The sequence below is a fragment of the Melospiza georgiana genome, chromosome 4 (assembly GCF_028018845.1).
Source record: "Melospiza georgiana isolate bMelGeo1 chromosome 4, bMelGeo1.pri, whole genome shotgun sequence".
Lineage (NCBI taxonomy): Eukaryota > Metazoa > Chordata > Aves > Passeriformes > Passerellidae > Melospiza > Melospiza georgiana.
The window spans coordinates 68571371-68592914 of record NC_080433.1 but is presented as its reverse complement, the minus strand read 5'-3'; the positions used below and the strand labels follow the sequence as shown (position 1 = coordinate 68592914).

The window sequence follows — 21544 nt, the reverse complement described above, 5'->3', positions numbered from 1 at the left end:
CTCAAAACAAACACATCCAATTATTATTTGCATTGTATTATGTCCTCCATTATTCAGATATGAATATATTTAATGGTGCTTTGCTGACAAACTGGGTAATTTAGCCATTTCTTCCACAATATCCTCCAAAAACAGTATCTGACTCATCCCTGTTCCTAGAAATATCTTAAGCATTACCTTCACTGTTAAAGGTTAATCCTGATAAGACAGAACAGAGAGGAAAATCCTAGTTGCCAGTAACCCTAAATAGGGCATATTCTGGAAACTTAAAAGTGCTGAAAGTAAAAAAAAAAAAAAAGTCTTCCACAAATAGTAGCAAATATTAAGTAATATTTTCCTCCTCCTCTCAAATTCTGGAGAATTATCTCAATACAGAACCACTGGGTATGATTGAAAAGGACGGGCAATAAAACCACAGCAGAACATTTGTTATTGGCAGCACAGCCAATGGTGAAAATCTGAGTAGGAAAATATGCATTTATAGACCACGTTATGTTAATTTCTGCAGAGTCAGTGCTGGGAAAAAATACTAGCTTAAGGCAGGCTAAGTCTGGGTAGAAAAGACAATCCTGGAGAAGTATTTAAGAAGAAAGAAAACTATAAGACAAAAAATCTGTGTGAGCAGTCTCTGACCTCTCAGGTCAGCAAAAAGTACCAGTTGAAAGAGCAGTGGGATAAGACTGAGGCCACATGCAGTGGACTAACTGCTCTTGTTCAAAGGCCCTGGGGATTCCCACAGAGACACCCCCACTGAGGATGGGGTAGAAGAGACAACAATAATTGCAGTAATTGCAACTACAAATAATGTAAGAACACAACAGCTTCTCAAAAATGTGTTGTAAAGTACAACCTCCATCAAACACCACACCCATAAAACACAATTTAATCTTGACATCTCTATGTTTCTGTACTGTTAATCAAAAAGGTCCCAGAAGAGCTTCCATTTCTGAAAGAAAATAATGGGCCTCTTCTTTTACAAGCTCTTTAGGTCTCTTCTTTCTGTAATTTCTCTCTTGATTTCCCTTCCTTCTCTGTCCATAGCCAGGAAATAATTGCATGATACAATTGCATTAAGACAATTGCCTTATCTTCCTGACATGCAGTGCTGCCTTAAGGGATGAACTACAGTGCTCTACTGAGGCAGTGTCCCTCTCTCTACACAGCCACATGAAACACAGAAAAGATCATTTTGTGCCATGTTTTCCATGACAGAATACAGGAAAAATAGATATGTCTGTCAATACTGGAAATAAGACACTTCAGAAGCTTCAGAGGAAATTTTAGCTCCTGCACTATGAATACTAATGGCAGCATTTAAAGGCAGTTCCCAGTCACACATGGAAGACAAATGATTCTCCACAATCTCTGAGTAGGTGGAGGAATACCACAAACAGCTGAGCCACAACCCATGCATCTCATACACTCATATTCTCTGGCACAGTAACACATTGATTTGCCAACGACAGTCTGAGCTGGAATCATATTAACATTCACATGCAGATATTAGACAAAGACTTCTATTTTATGAATGCACCACAGGCCAAAGTAAAGAGTACACAAAGCCAATTTTTTAAATTGCAGATAATTAATTTATCAAGAAAACACCACAAACATGTTTAGTCAGACAAACAGACCTAACCCACAGTTAAAATAATTGCTCTTATAACATTAACAATAAAGGCATGTTGCCAAAATCTCTGTAATCTTGGATTTATTTGGAAAGATGAGGTCAGAGCTGTAGCTTGAATAATTTCAAATGGAAAGGTAGCCTATAACTGAACAGACAGCTCAACCCAGTTTGTTAGCTGAAAAAATGTCAAAGGAAAAGAATCTCAATATGATTTTCAATCTTTAAAAAAAATAGTTTTGCAGCAACATTAAACCATCCACAAGAACTTAAAAAGAATGGCACAAGTAGGCAATACAATAAATATAGCTAGCCAGTGAGTTTCAACATAAAAACATATGTAGTTGATCTACATATCAATAGCATACTGATTTAAATGAATTTCATGCTTAAAAAACCTATTGGGTATCTTCAAGGCTAGAAGAAACAGCTTTAAAATCAATGTTTTCTAAAAGCCCCTGAAGACTGTCATATATGATTCATCACAACCAGTTTAAAATAGCACTCAGTAGATGTAAATAGACAAAATGTTTGATTTGGAGCCTACAGAAAACATTAATTATCTACAAAAATGGAAAATGCAAGATTTGTAGAGACAAGAATTGAATTTAGTAAGATAAATGAAAATGGGTGGCAATCAACATACTGACACTCCAACAGATATAATCAACACTAGATATGAATCAGTTAAATAATGTGACAGTGAAGGCCGTTTGTATACAAAATGTAATTCTATCACAACTGTTCTTTACTTTTTTTTTAAGCTCTGGATGCAAGAAACCTTACAATGATTTCAGTTTTGTACTCAAATACCTAAGGAAAACAATCATAGAAGGATTTGATGTTTTTAAGTACAACACCTATAAAGGAGGTGATGTGGCTGTGTATGGTTTATTTTGCATTGCTTTATTACCTCCTAAAATTCATGATGATACTGGATTAAATTCTGTCACTAAAAAATTTGCATGCTGATATCATTGAGAATGTTATTTTATCCTGTGATATAAAAGCCAAAACCATGACCAAAATACTTTTTATATCTACCCAGTTTTCTTCTTCATCACCAATCTAGACACAAAATTGTTCTCACCCATAACTACAGTCATTTTCTAAGGCAAAAGAAACACTCAAATTGCTATAGGCTGCATCAACCATTTCAATAATGTATTATCTGATTAAATAATAAATGCATTATAGTCTTAAAATATAAAAACCCCCTTTTTTATTTCGAAAAGAAAAAACCTTTTCCTTTCCTTTTTTGCATTTGAATTCAGTTAAAGTGTAGGCTAGAAAAGAGTCAATCAGTAACATTCTCCTGCTTCAGAAATAGTGTGCCAGGAATCAAAAATGTTTGGGATCTTGCCTAGTTGTAGCAGAGGAGGTTTTCTTCTCATGAAAACACTTCCAAGATGTTTTCAGACTCTTGGTGATAAGATAGATGAGTAACAGTTGGGGTGCAGATGATTCCTAACAAATCAAGTACACTTTCACACTAGGACTAAACCTCTCACACTGATCACAAAGGCTTTTTAGTTTTCCTGCCCACTTCTCTGCTTAGTGGAGCACACAACCATATTGAGAAAGATATTACTGACCTGAAACTATTGCAAAATGCTGTCACAAATGGAATTAACCTCCAAACCCTCAGTCACATGTACTTACATGCTTATTATGTATGAGGAAGAACTAAGATGCTTTTTTACATCTAGAAGGACCTTGATTTGGCAATAGAATCAAGTACTGACTATTTGTGAACATCACATTAACCTAGGACCACAGTTAGTTTGGAGGGGGGAGGTTAGCTTGTTTGTTGTTGTTGATGTTGTTGTTTTGTTCGGGTTTGTTTTAGGTTTTTTTGGTTGGTGAGCCTCTTGTTGGAGGCCAGTAACTAACAGTATAGCCCAGGGGTCAGTATTGGGCCAAGTCCTGTTTAACATCTTCATTAATGACCTGGACAATGAGACAGAGTGTACTCTCAGCAGGGCTGCAGAAGACACTGAACTTGGAGCAGTGTCTGATAGACCAGAGGGTCATGCTGCCATTGAGGGGCCTTGGCAGGCTGGAGAAAGGGGCTGACAGGAAGTTCAAGAAGTGCAAATTTTGGCATCTGGGAAGGGACAACTTAAGGCACCAGAATACTTTGGGGGCAAGCCCAGCTTGAACACAGGCTGTCAGAACAGGATCTGGAGGTCCTGCTAAACACCAGGTCAAACCTGTGATGTGCCCTTGCCAAAAGAAGATGGGTGGTATCTTGGGCTGCATTAGGAGTGCTGCCACGAGATCAAGAAAGGTGATTTTTCCCTTCAGCACAAGTGAGGCCACACCTGGAGTACTGTGTCCAGTTCTAGGCTTCCCAGTACACTGGAGAGAGTCCAACAATGGGCAAAAAGATAGCTAAGGAACTGGAGCAAATTCCCTGTTAGTAAGGCTGAGACCTGTGACTGCTCATTTGGAGAAGGCCCAGGGGGCTCCTAGCAAGGTAGCATTTACTGGTACCTTAAAGCTAGGCCAATGAAAAGAACAGCAACCTCAAAGATTCAAACATAACACACATGGATGTCACTTCTGCATAATATTTTCTACATGTTTACATGCTAAAATGCCACATGTCCACAACCATTTGCAGTACTGAATTACACCATCACATGCTGAAATATCTGATATGCGAAACTTTAAATCTGCAATTCTAACTGTGAAAAAGAAACCAGAAAGGAACACACTTAATAACATCCTTCATTATCAACTTTTATATGAGAAAAACTTCATGCTTCTAGTGTAATTACTTTTATAACTGCACAATAATACACTAATGGCAGCAGTTTAAAGTTGATATGGTAATTGGCTGATAACAAAAATAAAAAAACACTTCTGATTTTATACCATATCCTGTCAATGAAGAGAATTTTTTCTTAAACATTTCCAAAGAAATTTGCATTTAAGATATGTAAGTTAATAGTAAGATATCAGCATGAAAACAGCAAAGATGCCACTGTGGTTTACAGAAGGTATTTTCATATTAGCTACACAACTATCCATAGACCATAAATTCATTAGATAGAAATGAAAAAATCAGTAGGAAAATTACTGATAATGTGGCTTTTCCCACCAGCATTTAATTGCTTTGGTAATACAATTCAGGTAATTTGCCTGCTCCTCAAAGTATGTTCAACAAGCCATCTTTCTTTACTTCTTCCAGGTTTTCTGGCTTTATGTTCTTACCACAGAATTTTTGGAACTTGCTATAGCCACATTCATTTTAAAGATTTTTAGTTGATTCAGAATGTAGTTGCTGTTTACAAAGATTTTTTAAGGTATAAAAATGTGTAGGCCTTTTTGATAGCAAATTCTTCTTGTGCATCTTTTCAAAGACCTGCATCCATGATAAATATAGTTGGATCCATCATGGGCTTCTGTAACCAAAAGTCTATTTAATTTGGACATGTGGATGACTTCCTTAACTTCAGAACTCCACTAACTGAAATGTCAGTATCAAGACCACAGCAGCCACCTTTAAAACACAGCAATTATTTTATGTCAATAACTCAACATCAGGATACTGTGTTACCACTGACCTTTTTTAGGAAACTGTAATTTACAAAGCAAATGGTTCCCAGCTGGCCCTGAGGACAGATCTTATCCAGCCATAAGTTAAAACTCACCATTTTTTTGGCACAGGAGCAGAACAGAAAGCTACAACAAACAATAGTGTGCTAATAATTATATTTACTAAATGCCCTGTAATTTTAAAATGAACCATCACCAAACATCATCTACAGTGCCAGAGACAATAAAGGCCACTAATCATAAGTTCCAGAACTTTGAAAAGTCCAGGCATGCTTTATTTTCCACAGTCGGTGAATGCTCAGAGCAAACACATTTGGCCTGGAGGAGACAACACCCAATAATGATCTCCTGTTGAAGGAGGCTGTATCTGCATTCTGGGTCCACAAAAAAGAGAACATGAGGATTCACAGAGGGAGAAAGGAAGAGGGAAAGAGCTCTGCCTTTCTGCAGCAAATGGTCAGGCACTCAGCCAGAGCAAACCTCTGCTCTGTCTTCTAAAGAGAAGAGCTCTTTCTGCATTTCCCAACCTGAATAAAATAGTGACAAGAAAAAGAAACCACACAGGTGACAACCACACAGATTTGCTATTCTCTCTGGATCAAGGGAGCTGCAATATTTTAAATAAAAAATGGAAGCATTTTGGTAGGCTTTCTGCTTTTCTGTAATAATTTTTGCTCCCTCTGCACTTTACACATAAATAAAGCCATTATTTTGTAGCTTGTGCCAAAGTTCCACAGCCCTAGTTCCCAGGACACATCCCAGGGCATGCTGAATTGTACCAGAAATGTGCATTTAGGTGACTTAGTTGATCCAAAATGTCTACAAAAGGGTACACAATATAAATGTACACTATTAAAAAATGACTCAGTTATATGCATTCTAACTTAATCATGGAAAGCCAATCAGTGCAACTGCTATTAAAAATGGACAGAATTTGAGACTATTATTCCCTGAGAATGCCCTGATACATTCCAGAAACAGGACATCTTTAGCCAGCTTAATGTAGTCAGACTAAAATTTTAAGTATTTTAAGATACCAGTTTGTCTTCTGACTTTCTTCATTCGATTATCCCACCATCCTCACCTCTCATCATGCATTCCATCTAATCAAAGCTAAGACTCCAAGTCTGTGATCCCTCCTGTTTTAACCCTATCACTGCACTCTTCACCTCCCAGAAAAGCCTCCCAACTCTTTCCACCCCATACTTCTGACATACACCCCATTTCCCTAACACCTCCCAGCCAGCATCACCGCTCAGTCTGGGGAGAAGGGAACCAGCACCACCTGTCCTAGCACAGAACACAGGGACCTGCCTCTCCAGGCACTCATGGCATCAAGTTGTCACAGCCCAACCTGCAAAAAGACAGCTAGGTAAATTGTTTAAGTTATTCTAATTTATACAGCATAACTTCAGATTATATATTATGTGGTTTTTCTCCTATGCAGAACAGCTACCTAGACTTACATGCCTTTTTTTTTCCTTGTCGGTCTCCACACACATGTTCCACTTCTGTATAATAACTTTTAATATTTAGATATTACAATGGATTTATTGTAGAGCCATCTTCCACCAGCTTTTTTCTCATTCCTTTCCAGCAAATTTTATTTTATCCATCTTCTGAACTGTAAAACAGAATGAGTAATTTATTACAGTTTCTGAACTGAAGTAAAATCCACAACACTGCGATTTGCTGTAAAATTCAAAGCAATCAAGCTCAACAATATAAACTTCTGAATAGAACTGTTTATTATTTATAATTTAAATAAAATACACATTGATTATATTTTTCAGTAGCAATTCATCCACTCATTTTAATAAAATTTTTACTTGTTTGTAACTTTCTGAAGTATTGAGCAATAAAAATTTGCTTGCTTCCACTGCCATAGTCCTGTTACTGTCATCTGTACTTCACTACAGTACAGATCTGTATTTATGGGAGGACATTTGAGTGGTAATAGAAAATAATTTAAAAGTGCTAGATACATTTACTTAGATGTTATTCATATTTCCTTGGCAATACAAAAAACCCCAGTGTAACAGAATGCAAATTCAATTTATATCTTACCAATTTTAACCTTTGGTAGAAGTCCCATTTTCCTTCCAGGCTAAGCAATAAGAAATAATTAGATTCAGAACAAAAATGTATTTCAAATGAGTCATATATCACTGATATATTAAAATTCAGTATCTCTCTGTATCTGGCTTGCTGAATGAATAATACTTTCCATGGCTACATTTATTTGCCAAAACCTCCCTCTTATCATATTAATAAAAAAAAAAAATTCTTGGGAGAGATTATAAATGGAACATGTTCTGTTCCAGTCCAATGTAGTGATAATTAACAAAATTCTAGGCCGAGACAATCTTAGAAAGGCTGCACTGAAGGAAAAATGAATAACCTTCCATGTCCCCATTGTACAAGACAATAAGATTTTTTTTAAAAGGTGGGTGGGTTTGGGGTTTTTTGTGTTGTTTTTTTTTTTTCAAGAAGGGCTACTGTGTTAGGATTTGCAGTAGAAAGGATTGTGAAGTACTGGGATACACTGCCTGCTGAGATTGGTGTCTCTCCAACACCTGTGATATTTAAAATGACTAAAAACACCCTGGACAAAGCTGCACCAAGGTTAAACACAGCACAGCTTGAAAACATTCATCTCCCTGCCAATTCTGTCATTCTGTGGTTCTTAGCAAGGATTTACACCAGTGTTCCTAGCAGAGCTGTACCTCCTATATAATAAGCACTGAATGCTTTTCAAAACAAAATAACCCACCTTACCTAATTGTAAATGGAGGATCATGAAATTTTGTACACATGACAAAGAAACCAGTGGATGTGTTTATTTATTGTCATTGTCATATTTTAAAACATATGTAGGTATTATCCCCATTTTTCAAAGGAAAATTTGGATTACATAAAGTGTGATCTTCCTAATCCCAAGCACAGAAAACCAAAGAAAGAGCACAAGAAAACACAGATTGTTTACTTTCAGACCTAAATGAAAATTGTCCTTTTATTTCTGGGTGTACCACCATATTTCTCACAAATAGAGCTGATTAAAGTACAGAAGAGTCAGGTTTGGAACAGGAGTAAAGTCAGAACTGAGGAGTTTTAACACAGAATAACATCAGAGGAAATTAATACCAAATCTAAGTTTGTAATTTCACTTTATGTTGTGTTAAAATGAAAACTTTTTCCTCACACAAAGGAGCAACGTAAATACTTTGGTAAAAGATTTTTCCTATGATGTTCCTGAAATAGGTGAAAAATATATAATTACCCAAAATAAAGCTTCATTAAGTTTCTGCTGTAAAAGTCACACAATTCTTTTGCACACAATTCTTTAATCATCTAAAATTAATTTATGGCAGTACACAAAGTAATGCTGTTTTACAAATGTTTTGAGTCACACAAAAAAATTAAATCTTGTCTTTTCCATGTTGATGAAAATTAAAGGATCTAATTTGAAGTGATGAACATTCAAGTATAATTTTCTGTGTATAGTTAGAAGTGCTTCACTACCAAATGACACTACTGGTTTTACACAGAGAAGTTAAATTAGCATACATACCAGAACTAATTTCTGTCCTTGAAGGAAAGCTCAATAACTTAAATTCAGGGTTTCATTCCTCATATTCACTCTTTTATTAATCAGTTGTATTCAGCTATTTAACATACTAAATATTTGAGTTACTCTTTGCTAAAATTGTTTCATGACCCATTGGTATGTTAGCTCTTTACCACATGATTCTAACTGGTATTTTAGTAAACCAGTCTGAATTTCTACAAAACCAAAACTGTGTAAGACTATGGGCTAAAAATATCACTGTAAAAGAAAATATGATCCTTTGAAAGTACAAAAAGCAATGGGCCTCAGAAAATACTGGGGTTTATCTCATGTATTGCTCTTACTCCTAAGAAAATCTATGAGAGGATTTGACTGCAACAAGTTTGTATTTGTATATGTGTACTGTATAAATCAAGCATTCTACTTTTGGATTGATCTGAATTCCAACTGAATAGTCAGCAAAAGAGGAAACAGCTGAAATGTAATTGCTGTGAACTCAGGACAGATGCACTAACAGAAGACAAAACTGAGCACAGTTATACAGAGATAATCAAGAGAAAAATCCAGTCACACTGCATGCCAGCTTACTGACTCAGTTGTTTAGTGAGTGGATCCAAAGATTAAGGATTTATTACTCACACACCATTGAAAACTTCCATCAGAAAATTGCAGAGAATATTAAAGCAAGAAATATCACATTATTTTCTAAGATTGCCGTATAAAGAAAACTAAATCCTTTTTTTTTTAATCTCATGCTGTGCTGTCTTCATTTCACAAGGTGAAAGAACACACAGAGAACAGAAAAAAGGAGAAATACCTCACTTAATGTTGCAGTGCTTGAAAGACACATTCCGGGTTCATACAGGTAAATGTGCTGTGGACAGCAATGAAGTTAAAACATTTACCATCACCTCAGTTTTGATTACCAAAAAAGTAAAGGTTTAATATATCAACTAATCAAAGAGGAGCATTAAGTGGAGGTTATATTCATTAAATATTCTGTAGACAAAAAAAACCCCCACAAACAAAAACTCCAAACACCTACAAACCCATGGATATAAAAATAAAATATATTCTATGTTTTTATAGATATTTTCTTACTGTTTTTGCAATATCATATGCCATCAATATTTGCAAAAGGCAGTATTCTTATTTAAGTTGCAGTCTACATAGAAGATACTGTACCATTAGCATATTTAAAAGTCCAAGTGTAATATTATAAACCACATAGCACACACACACACACACACACACACACACAGAGAATAATTTAGTATGTATCATAAGAAAGTATCTAATCCCTTTGCCATTATTTCTCTGAGATTTTCTTCTAAGAATGTAAGTGGATCTTCTGGATGAACAATAAATACACCACAGAGCAGCACCTGCAAAAAGAAACTGCAAATTAATTCCTTGTATTTACAGCAAAGTACCATCTAGTTATGAAGCTGTTAAAATAAACAACAGTTTACCAGAATCTTTTAAAGTACTGCAAAATAGAGGCATGTGTTTTTATCAGTTCCCTTTCATTCAATTTTAAAGGTAATATTGCATGTATCAGTATAATTCCATTGGTAGACTTTTAAGAACTTAGTTTAGGATATTAAAATAACTGGCATTTCTTTAGCAATTCCTACAAAGAATTTAATTGTTTTTAATGTGCATTTTAAAGAATGTATATAAGATTGGATAATTTTATTTACTTAATAAGAAATGGAATATAAAGCAAGTTTAATACTATGAGGTAAAGAATATGTTGAATGGTTAAAAATTGATCTTGTAACTAACACTGAAAACAAAATGCAGCTAAAAATATTTGCTTTTCAGGATTGTTTTCTTATACAATTTTACATTATCTTTTAGCAACGATGCACAATAACCAATGAACCAGTTTTTCTCATTTGCCCTTTAGCTATCTTTACCTATCAGCTAAAGGACATGGATCATTTACTTTTGGACTTTCAGCTCACATACAGCAGGAACATTCAAAGTATAATGTATATGGGCAAATTGCAATTATTTAAGTGAATATTCATTGGAAATGATAAACAAAAAGTTCTTGTGCCTGGTAAAAGTGTCAAAACATGGCATCCGATATTACTTTCAAGATATGGCCTCTTGCTGTTGTTAAATTAATGTGGAGCTTGTGCTTGAATTCTTTTCAGGAAGCATGGTGAGAGGACAAAGAAAAAGAGGCAGGCTCTAAATCAAACCCATGCTGTGGACAGAGAGGAAAAGCCACGGATGGCACAGAGGCAAAAAAATGCAAGTTGCTGTCAAGCTGCCCCTTGCCCTGCAGGGACAGAGAGCAGGGCAGGCAGGTAGAGAGAGGGAACAGCCCAACAGGCCCTCCATGCTCTAATCAGTCCATGTCCATCAGTAGGGACAGAGCAGACAATAATGTAAATTGGAAGGGATCTCTGAAGGCAGCTGAACAGAAGCTGTTGGGATGCCCCATTATTGGAAGTGCTCAGAGCCAGGCTGGGCAGTATTTTGAGCAAGCTGATCAAGGGAAAGAAAGGTGTCCCTGCTCATGGCAGGGTGGTTGCACTAAATGTTCTTTGAAGGTTCCTTCCAACCCAAACTCTTCTGTGTTTCCATGAATCTAAGTCAAGACCAAAATGAAAAGGTGAAGACAAAATTAAAGGCCACTGTCTTCAGTTTAGACACCTGAATATTTACAACATTAGTTAACACACCAATTCCAACCTAGGCATCTTTTCAATCCTCTTAACAGAAATGGAATTTCCCAGGTGTGGCTGATTGTTGACTATGTTAAAAAAATAGAATTGCATCACTTATCATTGTAACTCATGGCATGCAATGTTTTAAATAATAAACACCTAAATGGTTTTTTATCACAAATTTTCCTATGGGCAGATTCCCAAAGCCATTCCCAACATTGGTAAGCTACTCCCTCTGCTGGATAAACCAGTATGTGACTGCCATATTTTATTTCAAGTTTGTTTCATAGATTGTTTGCCTTTCCCCCCACCCCTTTTTCAAAGAAACAGACAATTTCTTCTCCTTTGGGTGTTCTGAAAGTTCTACAACACAAGAAATCCAATCTATCCAGTAATATACTGCAATGCAATGCCTCTGTTTAACATTTGAGAATATTAATTAAATAAGAAAGGAATTGTAACACCTTGTCTTGCAATCCTCATTCAAATACTCTTCAATAACGCTTGGACCAGGTGTAAAACAGGAAACAATTGTGTCAATTATGCCAGGCAATCACAAGTCCATCACCAATGTTTTCACCCTTTCTTCTTAATACTTCTTTAGCCATTTATCCTTCATGGCAAAATTAATTTGGGTCCCAGGGCAGAAAGATCTTAGGCCAGCTCTTACAATTCTAACATTGTAAGAATATAGCTACTAACTACAGTGAAGTTGTCATACACAAGAGTGTTTGCAGGATTACTGTCTTTGCCTGACTTTTAATGAATACTGTTTCAAAGTAAATCTGGATGAGAACAGACAGAAATCAGACAGGAAGGAAATTCTCAGATCCAGCAGGGAATCCTAAATTATCTGGACAAGATTACTTGGATTTCAGCTTGTTTGGATCATGTCCAAACCACAACCTCATCACAAAAAGACTTAAGTAAATGTCCATTTTAGAACTCTATATCCTTAACTTTGAGACTATGTGTATAAAGGTTCAAAGGTCTCAGCTTTGATGTTCCTTAATAAAAGGACCAGTATCATCTCATTTATCTTCACACCAAGCATCCTGTAACTTCATAAAGAAATTAAAACACAACAAAATTAAATAAGAAATATGGCTAGATATCAGCAAGCAACATCTAAGAAACAAGAAAAACAAGGATAAAAATATCTCACACAGGGTAATTTTTAACTGGTTCTTTTAAAAAGAGTCTTCCTTTAATCTTATCCTTAATTCTTTCATTTTGAGTCCATTAACCTAATTTCACTGCTGTTATAATGCTATTATAGCTATAATGCTATAACTTTTGCTTGGAAAAATATGAGCTGATTTTTAAAGTGCTGAATCAAGAAAGACACCTCATGGTGATACATCTTATATTTTGGTTTTTTGTGCTTAGAAAGCAAAGAATGACCTAGAGACAGACTCCCAAGATAAGTACTCAGTCTACATGGCAGCACTCCTCTGTAATTATTGTAATTGGCTCAAGATTTCTTTATTAGTGTTTCTATGGAAATCCTGGCTGTAATAGCCGATTGCAAATGGGGTCTATTTTGGTAGCTTAAATATATCAGGCTATCTCTTAAATTTGCATTTGTGCATTGTGCCTCTTTTTTTTGTTTGAAGGAAACGGAAAAACAGCTGCTGCAGATTTGGTAACAAGCAGAGGTGAACATGACAAACAGGAAGGAAAATATAGAAACACAGAGAATCACAAAATTCTTGCAAATTCTAAGGGCAAACCTACCAACCCTGTTTCCCCCCATAGTCCTTCACACTGTGCCAGTTTTACTCCCTGATATTTTTAAGTCTTTTTCTCCTACACCAACAAGAATACCTAATCCACCAGCATATATGAAGCATCCAGTGTCATCTTTATGACTGACAGACCACTGGAAATCATGGATTGCACTCCTGAGGAATGAATTACCTGGCTGGAGTCTAGAAGTTCTTCTGTAATTAACACAGAAGTTAAACGTAACAGGGAAAGTGCCAATGCAGTTCACCGGGTTCTTCTTCATTTATATCCCCATTTTAACATAGATAATAAAGCAGAATTGCTTTGTTCCATCTTGTTACTGCTCCAAAAGTTTTCATAAATCGTTTGAAGCAGGCTAGTGACAAAACGAGCAGAACAAAACCATGCCCCAGGCAGCAGAGAGAGCAGCGGGAGGGATGCGAGATGCCCCGGCCGGCGCTGAGGGGCGCAACGAGCCGGGCCCAGGGGGACCCTTGGTGAGGGAGGGTGGCGGTGGCTCCCTGCCATAGATGTTACCAGGGGAGTTTGTGGTCCCACCGGCTCCAGTGGGACCCGGCTGCCGACCGCCTGGACACCCAGGGGGTGGCGGGGGCCAGGGGCGGCGGACACGGCGGTCCCGCACTTTGGGGATGACGTGCCTGCCCCCGCCAGGGCGGCCATGGCGCAGGATCGCCCTTCCCTCCGGCTGCGGCCTCCCGAGGGGCAGCGTGTTTGGGAAGGCGCTGCAGGACCAGGCCGGCCCGGAGCGCGGGTGATTCCTTCCTGTAGAACAGAAACCGCAGCGCGTCGCTGTCACACAGCGGCGGAGCCTCTCCCGCGCCTGCACACGGAGCTGTGGGCTCGGCATCCCTGCGGCAGCTCGGGCGCAACCCCCGCGCCCGAGCCCCGAGGGAAGGGCAGAGCCGCGGCCGAGCCGCGCCGGATGGGGCGGTGGCTTCCGCGGGCCACGCAGCCGCGGCCGGGCCGATGTGGGAGCCGCGGGGCGCGGCGGTGAGGGCGGCGGCGGCGGCCCTGCTGCTCGGGGCCGGCGTCTGCTACTGCCTGTGGCGGCTGGCGGCGGGCGGGCGGCGGGGGCGGCGAGCAGCGGCCGAGCGGGGCCCGCCGGCAGGTGAGGGCCGGGGCAGGGCCGGGCAGGGCGGGCCTCGCCCCTCCGGTGTGCGGCGGGGCCGGGGGAGGCTCCGCGGGGCCCGGGGGGTTCCCAGCCCGCGGCCCTGCAGCGCGGCTCGGGGCCCGGAGGTGGCTCCGCGCCCTGCCAGAGGCGGTGCCGCAGCCCTGAGTCCCGGCCCTCCACAGCCATGTGGCAATCTGGGGCACTCTGGAGTATGGTTTATTTTAAGAAAAGCCTATTTTTTTTTCTTTTTATTAGTCCCCCAAAGCGCACGTCTGATCATTGTGTTTACTCTTGTTACTGCAGTTATTTGTGTTCCCCCTGTAATTCAGAGCTAAGCGGAATGTGTTTAGACGAGGATGAAAAACGATTTTGTGTTTGAAGTGAGCTATTGAATCATCATAATTAACTTTGATCTCTTTTTTTTTAACCCTGAAAGAATACTATGGTGTTTGCCTGGCCAAATGCTGATGTAAAGCTGTGGAATTTAAAGCACTCTTAGCTTCTCAGAAGTCATCTCGAGTAAGCTATGAGCTATGACTAGTCCAGCAGTCAGAGATCAGGTTTCATGGCTCTTCACCTGCCTAAATCGTTCTGCCTCCAGCCTGGCTGAAATGGCCTTTGATAACATTTGTTGCCCTTTTATAAAGGTCAGGTACTCCATTACATCATCCTGACTCAGAAGCAGCCTTCCTCCTTGTTTTGAGCGATGCCATGATCAGCAGAGTTCCTAACATCGTGGCTGTTACTTTGTCAAAGGATCTCAGCATACTACCAAAGTGTCATTGTAATTTCTGGAAGTAGTAGTCTGCAAACTGGAAGTTTTGTTTCCTACAGTGCCCAGACAGATTTCCACATTTCATTTTGGGGAAACAAAAAAAAAAAAAAAACCAAAAAACCCAAGCCATGTTTGGTGAATATTCCTAATAATTTTTCAGGAGAGATTTAATATTGGTTAACCAGGAAGTAACTCACTGCAACCTCTAATTGTGTGTTCCTTTTATTCTCCACCTTCAAAAGAGGTAATTAGAGGACTCAGGAAAAGGATGGAAATCTTAGTGTCATAACAATCTTTTTACCATGATATGATGATTGGGCACAACAATATGTCCTACAACCGAGAACTTAATTTCAGCTTTGTAAAAATCATTAAGTAGCAACTAAGTGAAATGTCTCAAACTTAGTATCAAGTATTTCATTTCTAAACGTTGACAGACAGCAGTCCTCCAGTGTCAACCCATACCATGGATGTGGATGCTCTACAGAAACTTATTCATTTGCTCCAGGCCACAGATGATCCATTAATTCAAGAGCAAGCTTTAATCACTCTCAGCAACAGTGCTGCCTTCTCTGTAAATCAAGTGAGTATTGTTCTGTAGAAAACAACAGTGTCCAATGCCAGCCAGTCTGGCAGAGGAGAGCTGCTGTTTTGCTAAAGAGTGACACAGGACTGAAAGCTAGGACAGCTTGTGCTCTAAAATCTATTTAATGTCTTGCCTTAATTTCTGCTGGCTCAAATAATATAATTCACCAGCTTCACAGAATTTATTGAATTATAATGTTTGGACCACTTAAAGTCCATACAAAGTCCTGTACTTCAAAAGTGTTGTAAATACATCTTTTGTTACTTACAATTATGTAATGTTAATGAAAGGGTTGAATACTAGGTTAAATACTTTCTGGTTCAGATCTAAACTTTAGTGAGATAAACTATACTTTTTGTCCCTCACAAAGTTGTGTGCTGTTTGCACATTAGCAATTTTACAACTATCGAGGCATCCAAATCATTCAGACACAGAATGCAGAAAAACTGTGAGCTGGATGCCAATTTTCATACCTTTTTACCAGTTTAACCTCCAAGGTCCCACCCTTTTTGCTCTTTATGATTGCCATCTATTCTGGCTTCTCAAAATGGCTTTCTTAATATAAATCTCTTAGAATGCAACTGAAGCATAAAGCTCATTAGACCATTTAATTTTTTTTTTAGAGCAGGTTTTTTTAAAAAGACAGTTAAAGTCTAAGTGAGAAAGATTAAAAACAGTGATAAAAACAAGTGTAATGGAAAGTTTCAGAACCTCTAATAATATGAAGCTACATCTTGAAATTTTCTCCTGTTCAGGCAGGACTTTTAGGTACTGCAATCTGGCTCAGCTGTTCTATTAACTCATTATCAAGTAATTTCCTTTTATTCTTTATAAGGTAAAATGTTTTAAGCATGCTTTGCAGACCAGATTTTAAAAGCAAAGGTGATCTACTGTTGTCAAATAACAGCAACTAATGCTTTTGTTCCTAAGCAGAACCCTTCTTAGTTTCAGTAAAGCAATAAAGCAGTATCTGCTAACACTCTCTTTAAACAGAGCAGTCAGTTCTGAATTCTTCATTCACATACTTCATTTTTGTCAATATGGAGAATTGAGGGAATGCTTCAGCATTTAAATTGAATTTTTAAAAATCCTATTAAATATCTTCTATATTTCAGGATATAATCCGAAATTTGGATGGTCTGTCTGTTATTGGAGGGATGCTCTCCAAGTGCGTTCCCAAAGTTAAAGAAAAAGCACTGAATGCACTTAATAATTTGAGTATGAATATTAAAAATCAGGAAGAGATACAGGTAAGATTCTTTTCTAATGGGAAAAACCAAAGTAACCAAGGGAAAGGGATAGTATAGGTCCTTCAGCATATTTGTTAAATACAAGCCAGGATGCCAAAATGCTTTGATGATAGAGATATAAGTCAGCAGATCTGGATGACTGAAAGGATAACTTAGAAGTGCATTGCTTCACTGGCATTTACTTCTAAAATAAAAGACAGGAACCTATGCAGTTTGTGTCCATCTTTCACAAAATACTATTAAAGAGAGATTGTTCTGCCAAGATTATAGTAAAATTACGTGAGGTAAGATGATTTCCAAACATGCCTACAACATCAGCAGTGGCTGTTTAACAGAATGGATTGCAGATTGAACTTGCCAGGACTCCTTAGGTGAGGGAGAAGAACAGAGTAATTGAGCCCCTGGGTTTGTACAAGACCAATTTTTCAGGTGATACTTCCACTTTAAAGGAAAAGCATGTATAAATTATTATAAGTTCCACTGGTAAATACAGTACATGCTATGGATATGAAAGGACTAAACATCAAGAAAAAAGAAATCCATCTGATTAATCAACAGATCAAGAAGTGTCCAAGTGGTGAGTTGAGGCAGATTTGAAGACTTTTAGTAGTTTGTTTCAGTAGCTTGATAAAAAGGTAGTGTGACTGCATGTGGTAGTTTGCAGCACCTTTAGCAATAGGCAATTTTTATTAAGTAGTGCTTGTCCATATTGGTCAAGGTGTATAAGTAGAAAATAACTCCTTTGGTAAGGGTAAATTACTTTTTTTCCTCTGTTAGGACTCAAAGATTCATTGTATACTGTCATCCAGAAGAAAAATTGGTAAAAATAGTAGTTAATGTCAGTTGTTATTGCTGTTCCTGCAGTGTGCTCCAGTAAATGGCTGGGAGAAAGGATTTCATTTCAAAGCTTGTCCTTAGCTTGTTCTCAATATTTAGGATGTTAGTTATTTATAAGTGATTTTTAAACAACTCCCTAAGGCAGCTGTGTCACTTCTGAGATGGAGGCAAAGCAATTTAAGTTTTCAGAGCAAGTTATGTTTCAGGAAGATTAGTGAGCATAATGCTGTATGGTCTGTTTCTGTCATGCCACTAGAATGTTTGAAATATTCAAAACAAAAATGCAGTTGTTTCCAAGATCCTTCACTATTCAGCCAGCAATGTTCAGGAGGTCTTTATGTTACTGTAGCTAGGCCATTGATACTATTTGTGACAGAAAATATGCTTTTATTAAAGACTATTCTCTCTTTATTTCCTCCCCCCTTTCCCCAGGTATTTATTACACAAGTCTGTGGGACTGTTGAGTCAGCTCCCCTGAACTCTGATGTGCAGCTAGCTGGACTCAGGCTGTTGACAAATATGTCTGTTACCAATGACTACCACCAAAAGATGAAAAACTCCATTCCATGCTTTCTTCATTTGCTTTCAGAAGGAAATGAAAGGACACAGGTACTGGGTAGTGTTATTTTTACAAGCTGTTTGTGAAGCTGCTTTGCTTGCCTTGTTTCTTAACATTTTGGTTAAATGGTTTAAACTGTGCTAAGAAAAACCAAATATTCATTAATGATAACAGATTTTATGCACTAAAATATGGATCTGTATTAGTTTCACAATATAAACTCAAAAACCAGGGAGGGAAGGGAATCTTGGTAGTGGAACCATCAGGCTACAGCTCTACCAAAGCAGTGCAGGGTGCACTGTGATTGCCCTGTGCCTTTACCATTGCAACTCCAGAGTTCTCTTCTGCTCTAAACATTGCTACTGCATCCCAGAGCAAGGAGAACCTGCATGGGAAAGGCTTCACTGATGCATGAATCTCTGCAGGGAAACATGCCAAGCAGTGATCCTAAGCTATGGACTTTAGTTCTGTTGTGCTTATGACACCTCTGGCAACCTCAGTGACTACAAGTGGAAATCCTGCTTATTTGTTGTAATACTGAAATGAGCTTCAGTTAGGGACCAGAATCAGCTTTATTCAAGATGTTGTAGTACCTTCAGTGTATGTGGTTGCTTTATCAGATCAAAACCAGTTTTCCAAAAAACTCGTTTCCACTAAACACACCTATTGTACTTAAGTACAGAAGTAATATGGCCTTTTCCTAGTGTTAAAAGACTAGCATCACAAGGTCCAAGAAAGCACAAAGGTGTATTTGTATATGCTTTGGATCATTTTAAATGCAGTACTTAACCATCTTCTTTGTATTTTAAACATATTCTACATTTTAGCCTAGGATTCATTTATGGCTCTTGCCTTATTTTGATGTTTAAGTCAATCTGAATTTGCTTCTAACATGTCTATACCTTGGTTTTCCCTGTACTAAAATATTCAATATTGGTTAACCCATTTTGCCTTTTCCTCCCCAAGTCAACTTTGACATTATTGATACCCATTACAGCTTTACTTACTGTTTTGGAGCTTTTAATGAAACTGAACATTCCTCACTTCAGATTCAAGTTTTGAAAGTACTTGTGAACTTATCTGCAAACCCAGCCATGACAAGACATCTTCTCAGAGCTCAAGTAAGATTCTTGCTGCTTCATTTTATTTTTGGCATATATACATGTGTATCAGTTAAAATATTGCATGCACTAGAAGAATTTTAATGTATTAGAAATATATATGCAATTCCAGAATCAATTCTAGACACTGCTTGGTTAAAATCAGTAGCTAAGTGCACATTCTTTCATGGGCAGGATTTATTCCAGAGGGCAGTGTAATACAGATACTGTACTAAGAGAGGGAGAGGCACAGGGCCTGTGCCCTTGGAGACACTGTGTGGTTGTACTTCCTGTGTAACATTCCTGTGTAACATTAAAATAATCAATAACTTGCAGAAGCCTGATCTAACCTTCCCTTTCCACCAAAGGGGTAATACCATGAACTTCAGTTTGTATTTTGTAAAAGGAACCCAAAACTTTATTTTCAGACACACAGTCAGTATATAGATTGAAAACTATCAAATAGAACTGGTTCTGTAAGTGATCCTTCTCAACTGCTGTTTCTATAGCCAATGTACTGGGCCAAACCCAACAAATTCCACTGGAATCCACACCCCTTGATTCAAATGCAGCCATAAAAACTGTTGCCTCTAAGTGAATTTCCCTGTGCATTTACTTATTTCTTCATGGAGAAATTTGTGTGACATTTGCTGTGTTGGCCTTGGCACACAGGTTTCTTTTGAACTGACACCAAATTCTTCACACCAAAACAGAGTCAGGGGCAGCATCCTCATCCCCCTCCCCAAAGTAACTTTCTTAACATGTGCAGTGGCATTTCTTTGTGAGCTGTGTGCCACAAGCAAAGCTAGTCTCGATAATGCTGTCTTTTCATTATTCAAACAAGGTTAGAGTAGCTAACTATTCAATTCTCTGTTAAGTGTATCACTTTTCATTTATCAGGTATGCTAACAAAAACATTCAGGGCAAAGTCAACGTGGCTGAGAAGTAAAGGAGACCCTCTCTTCCAAATGGGAATTTTCCAGACAGCCACATTTTGGAGATTGAAAATAAAATACAAAGAATTTATTAGCCCATTGATGAACAGGCCAGTCTTTTCTAGAGAGAAAATATACACTCTGCAAGTTTCTGACAGGAGTTCACAGCATACTGGGATGTCATACAATTTCTGCATTAGATGGTTTAGGTGCACTTTTTTTTTCCACTTTCATAAGTGTGATTTAGTTCCATGTACTTACTGCTGGTGATTAAGTATGGACTATTTCTTCAATGTCCTAGGTGCCATCATTGGTGTCACTTTTTGACAACTGTGTAAACAGAGATATTCTGGTTCGAGCCCTGGCCTTTGCAGCCAACTTGAAAAAGAACATGAAGGATGAAGAAGGCACCAAGATTGAGGAATACAGTGAAGACTCAATTTTCCTCACACTCTGCAGGGACTCTGCCCCATTTGCTCAGAGACTGGCATCTTTGCTGCATCACCCTGACACAGAAGTGAAAGAACAAGTTGTGAGAATATTAACACAATAGTGTTGTTTTCTTATACAGACTGACCTGATGAAAATATCTAATCTTGGCAATGCTAGGCTAAGAAAGCCTGCAACAAGTAAACAATACAACAATGATTGAGAAAAAATAAAAAGCCCTAAATACTATCAGATATTTTTTACAAGCAAGAGAAAAAAAACAGCTTAATTATTACTGATAAACCACTGCACAGTTGCTACATTTATGCAATGAAGGCGAACAGTTTAAAACATGAAAACATTTATATGTAAAATGAATGAGTGAAGTGAATGAAAGTATCCTTTGACATGTCAAAGACTTTTTTTTTACTTTAAATATTTGCAGCTGTTGAATAAATACCTCATTAGAATTGTGCATTAAAGATTTAGTAATTGGAGATTAGGCATTTATATTTTATTAGGCTACCTATAAAAATGGTACAGCTGAATCTTACAAAATAATATTAAATAAAAACAATACCAAACTATCATTGGCTTCCTCCAGAATCAGTATCTTCAATGAAAGCTGCATACTAAAGTCACCAAACCTGGTTTTTTTCTTCGTACTTGTATGGAATTTATTCTTAAACTCCATTTTTGCATGCTTAGTATATCCACTCCATTTAGCCAAACTGCAGTGCAATTAACCACAACTGTGAAAGGTTTCTACA

The 21544-nt window shown here is 37.9% G+C and overlaps 2 protein-coding genes across 2 annotated transcripts in view; one reads left to right on the top strand and one right to left on the bottom strand.

Moving 5' to 3' along the window:
• Positions 1-14039, bottom strand: part of FBXL13 (F-box and leucine rich repeat protein 13) — a 62609-nt gene extending 48570 nt beyond the window's left edge. Inside the window, 4 exon segments of the mRNA XM_058023307.1 lie at positions 6662-6766; positions 8415-8542; positions 10016-10144; positions 13575-14039. Of these exon segments, the coding sequence (XP_057879290.1) occupies positions 6662-6766; positions 8415-8542; positions 10016-10144; positions 13575-14039 (827 nt within the window).
• A 119-nt stretch (positions 14040-14158) lies between these two features.
• ARMC10 (armadillo repeat containing 10) lies at positions 14159-21361 on the top strand. Its single transcript, XM_058022445.1, has 6 exons — positions 14159-14300; positions 15516-15661; positions 16780-16914; positions 18184-18360; positions 19360-19431; positions 20647-21361. The coding sequence occupies exons 1-6, from the start codon at positions 14159-14161 to the stop codon at positions 20896-20898; spliced, it is 924 nt and encodes a 307-aa protein (XP_057878428.1). The 3' UTR covers positions 20899-21361.
• Positions 21362-21544: the final 183 nt, after the last annotated feature.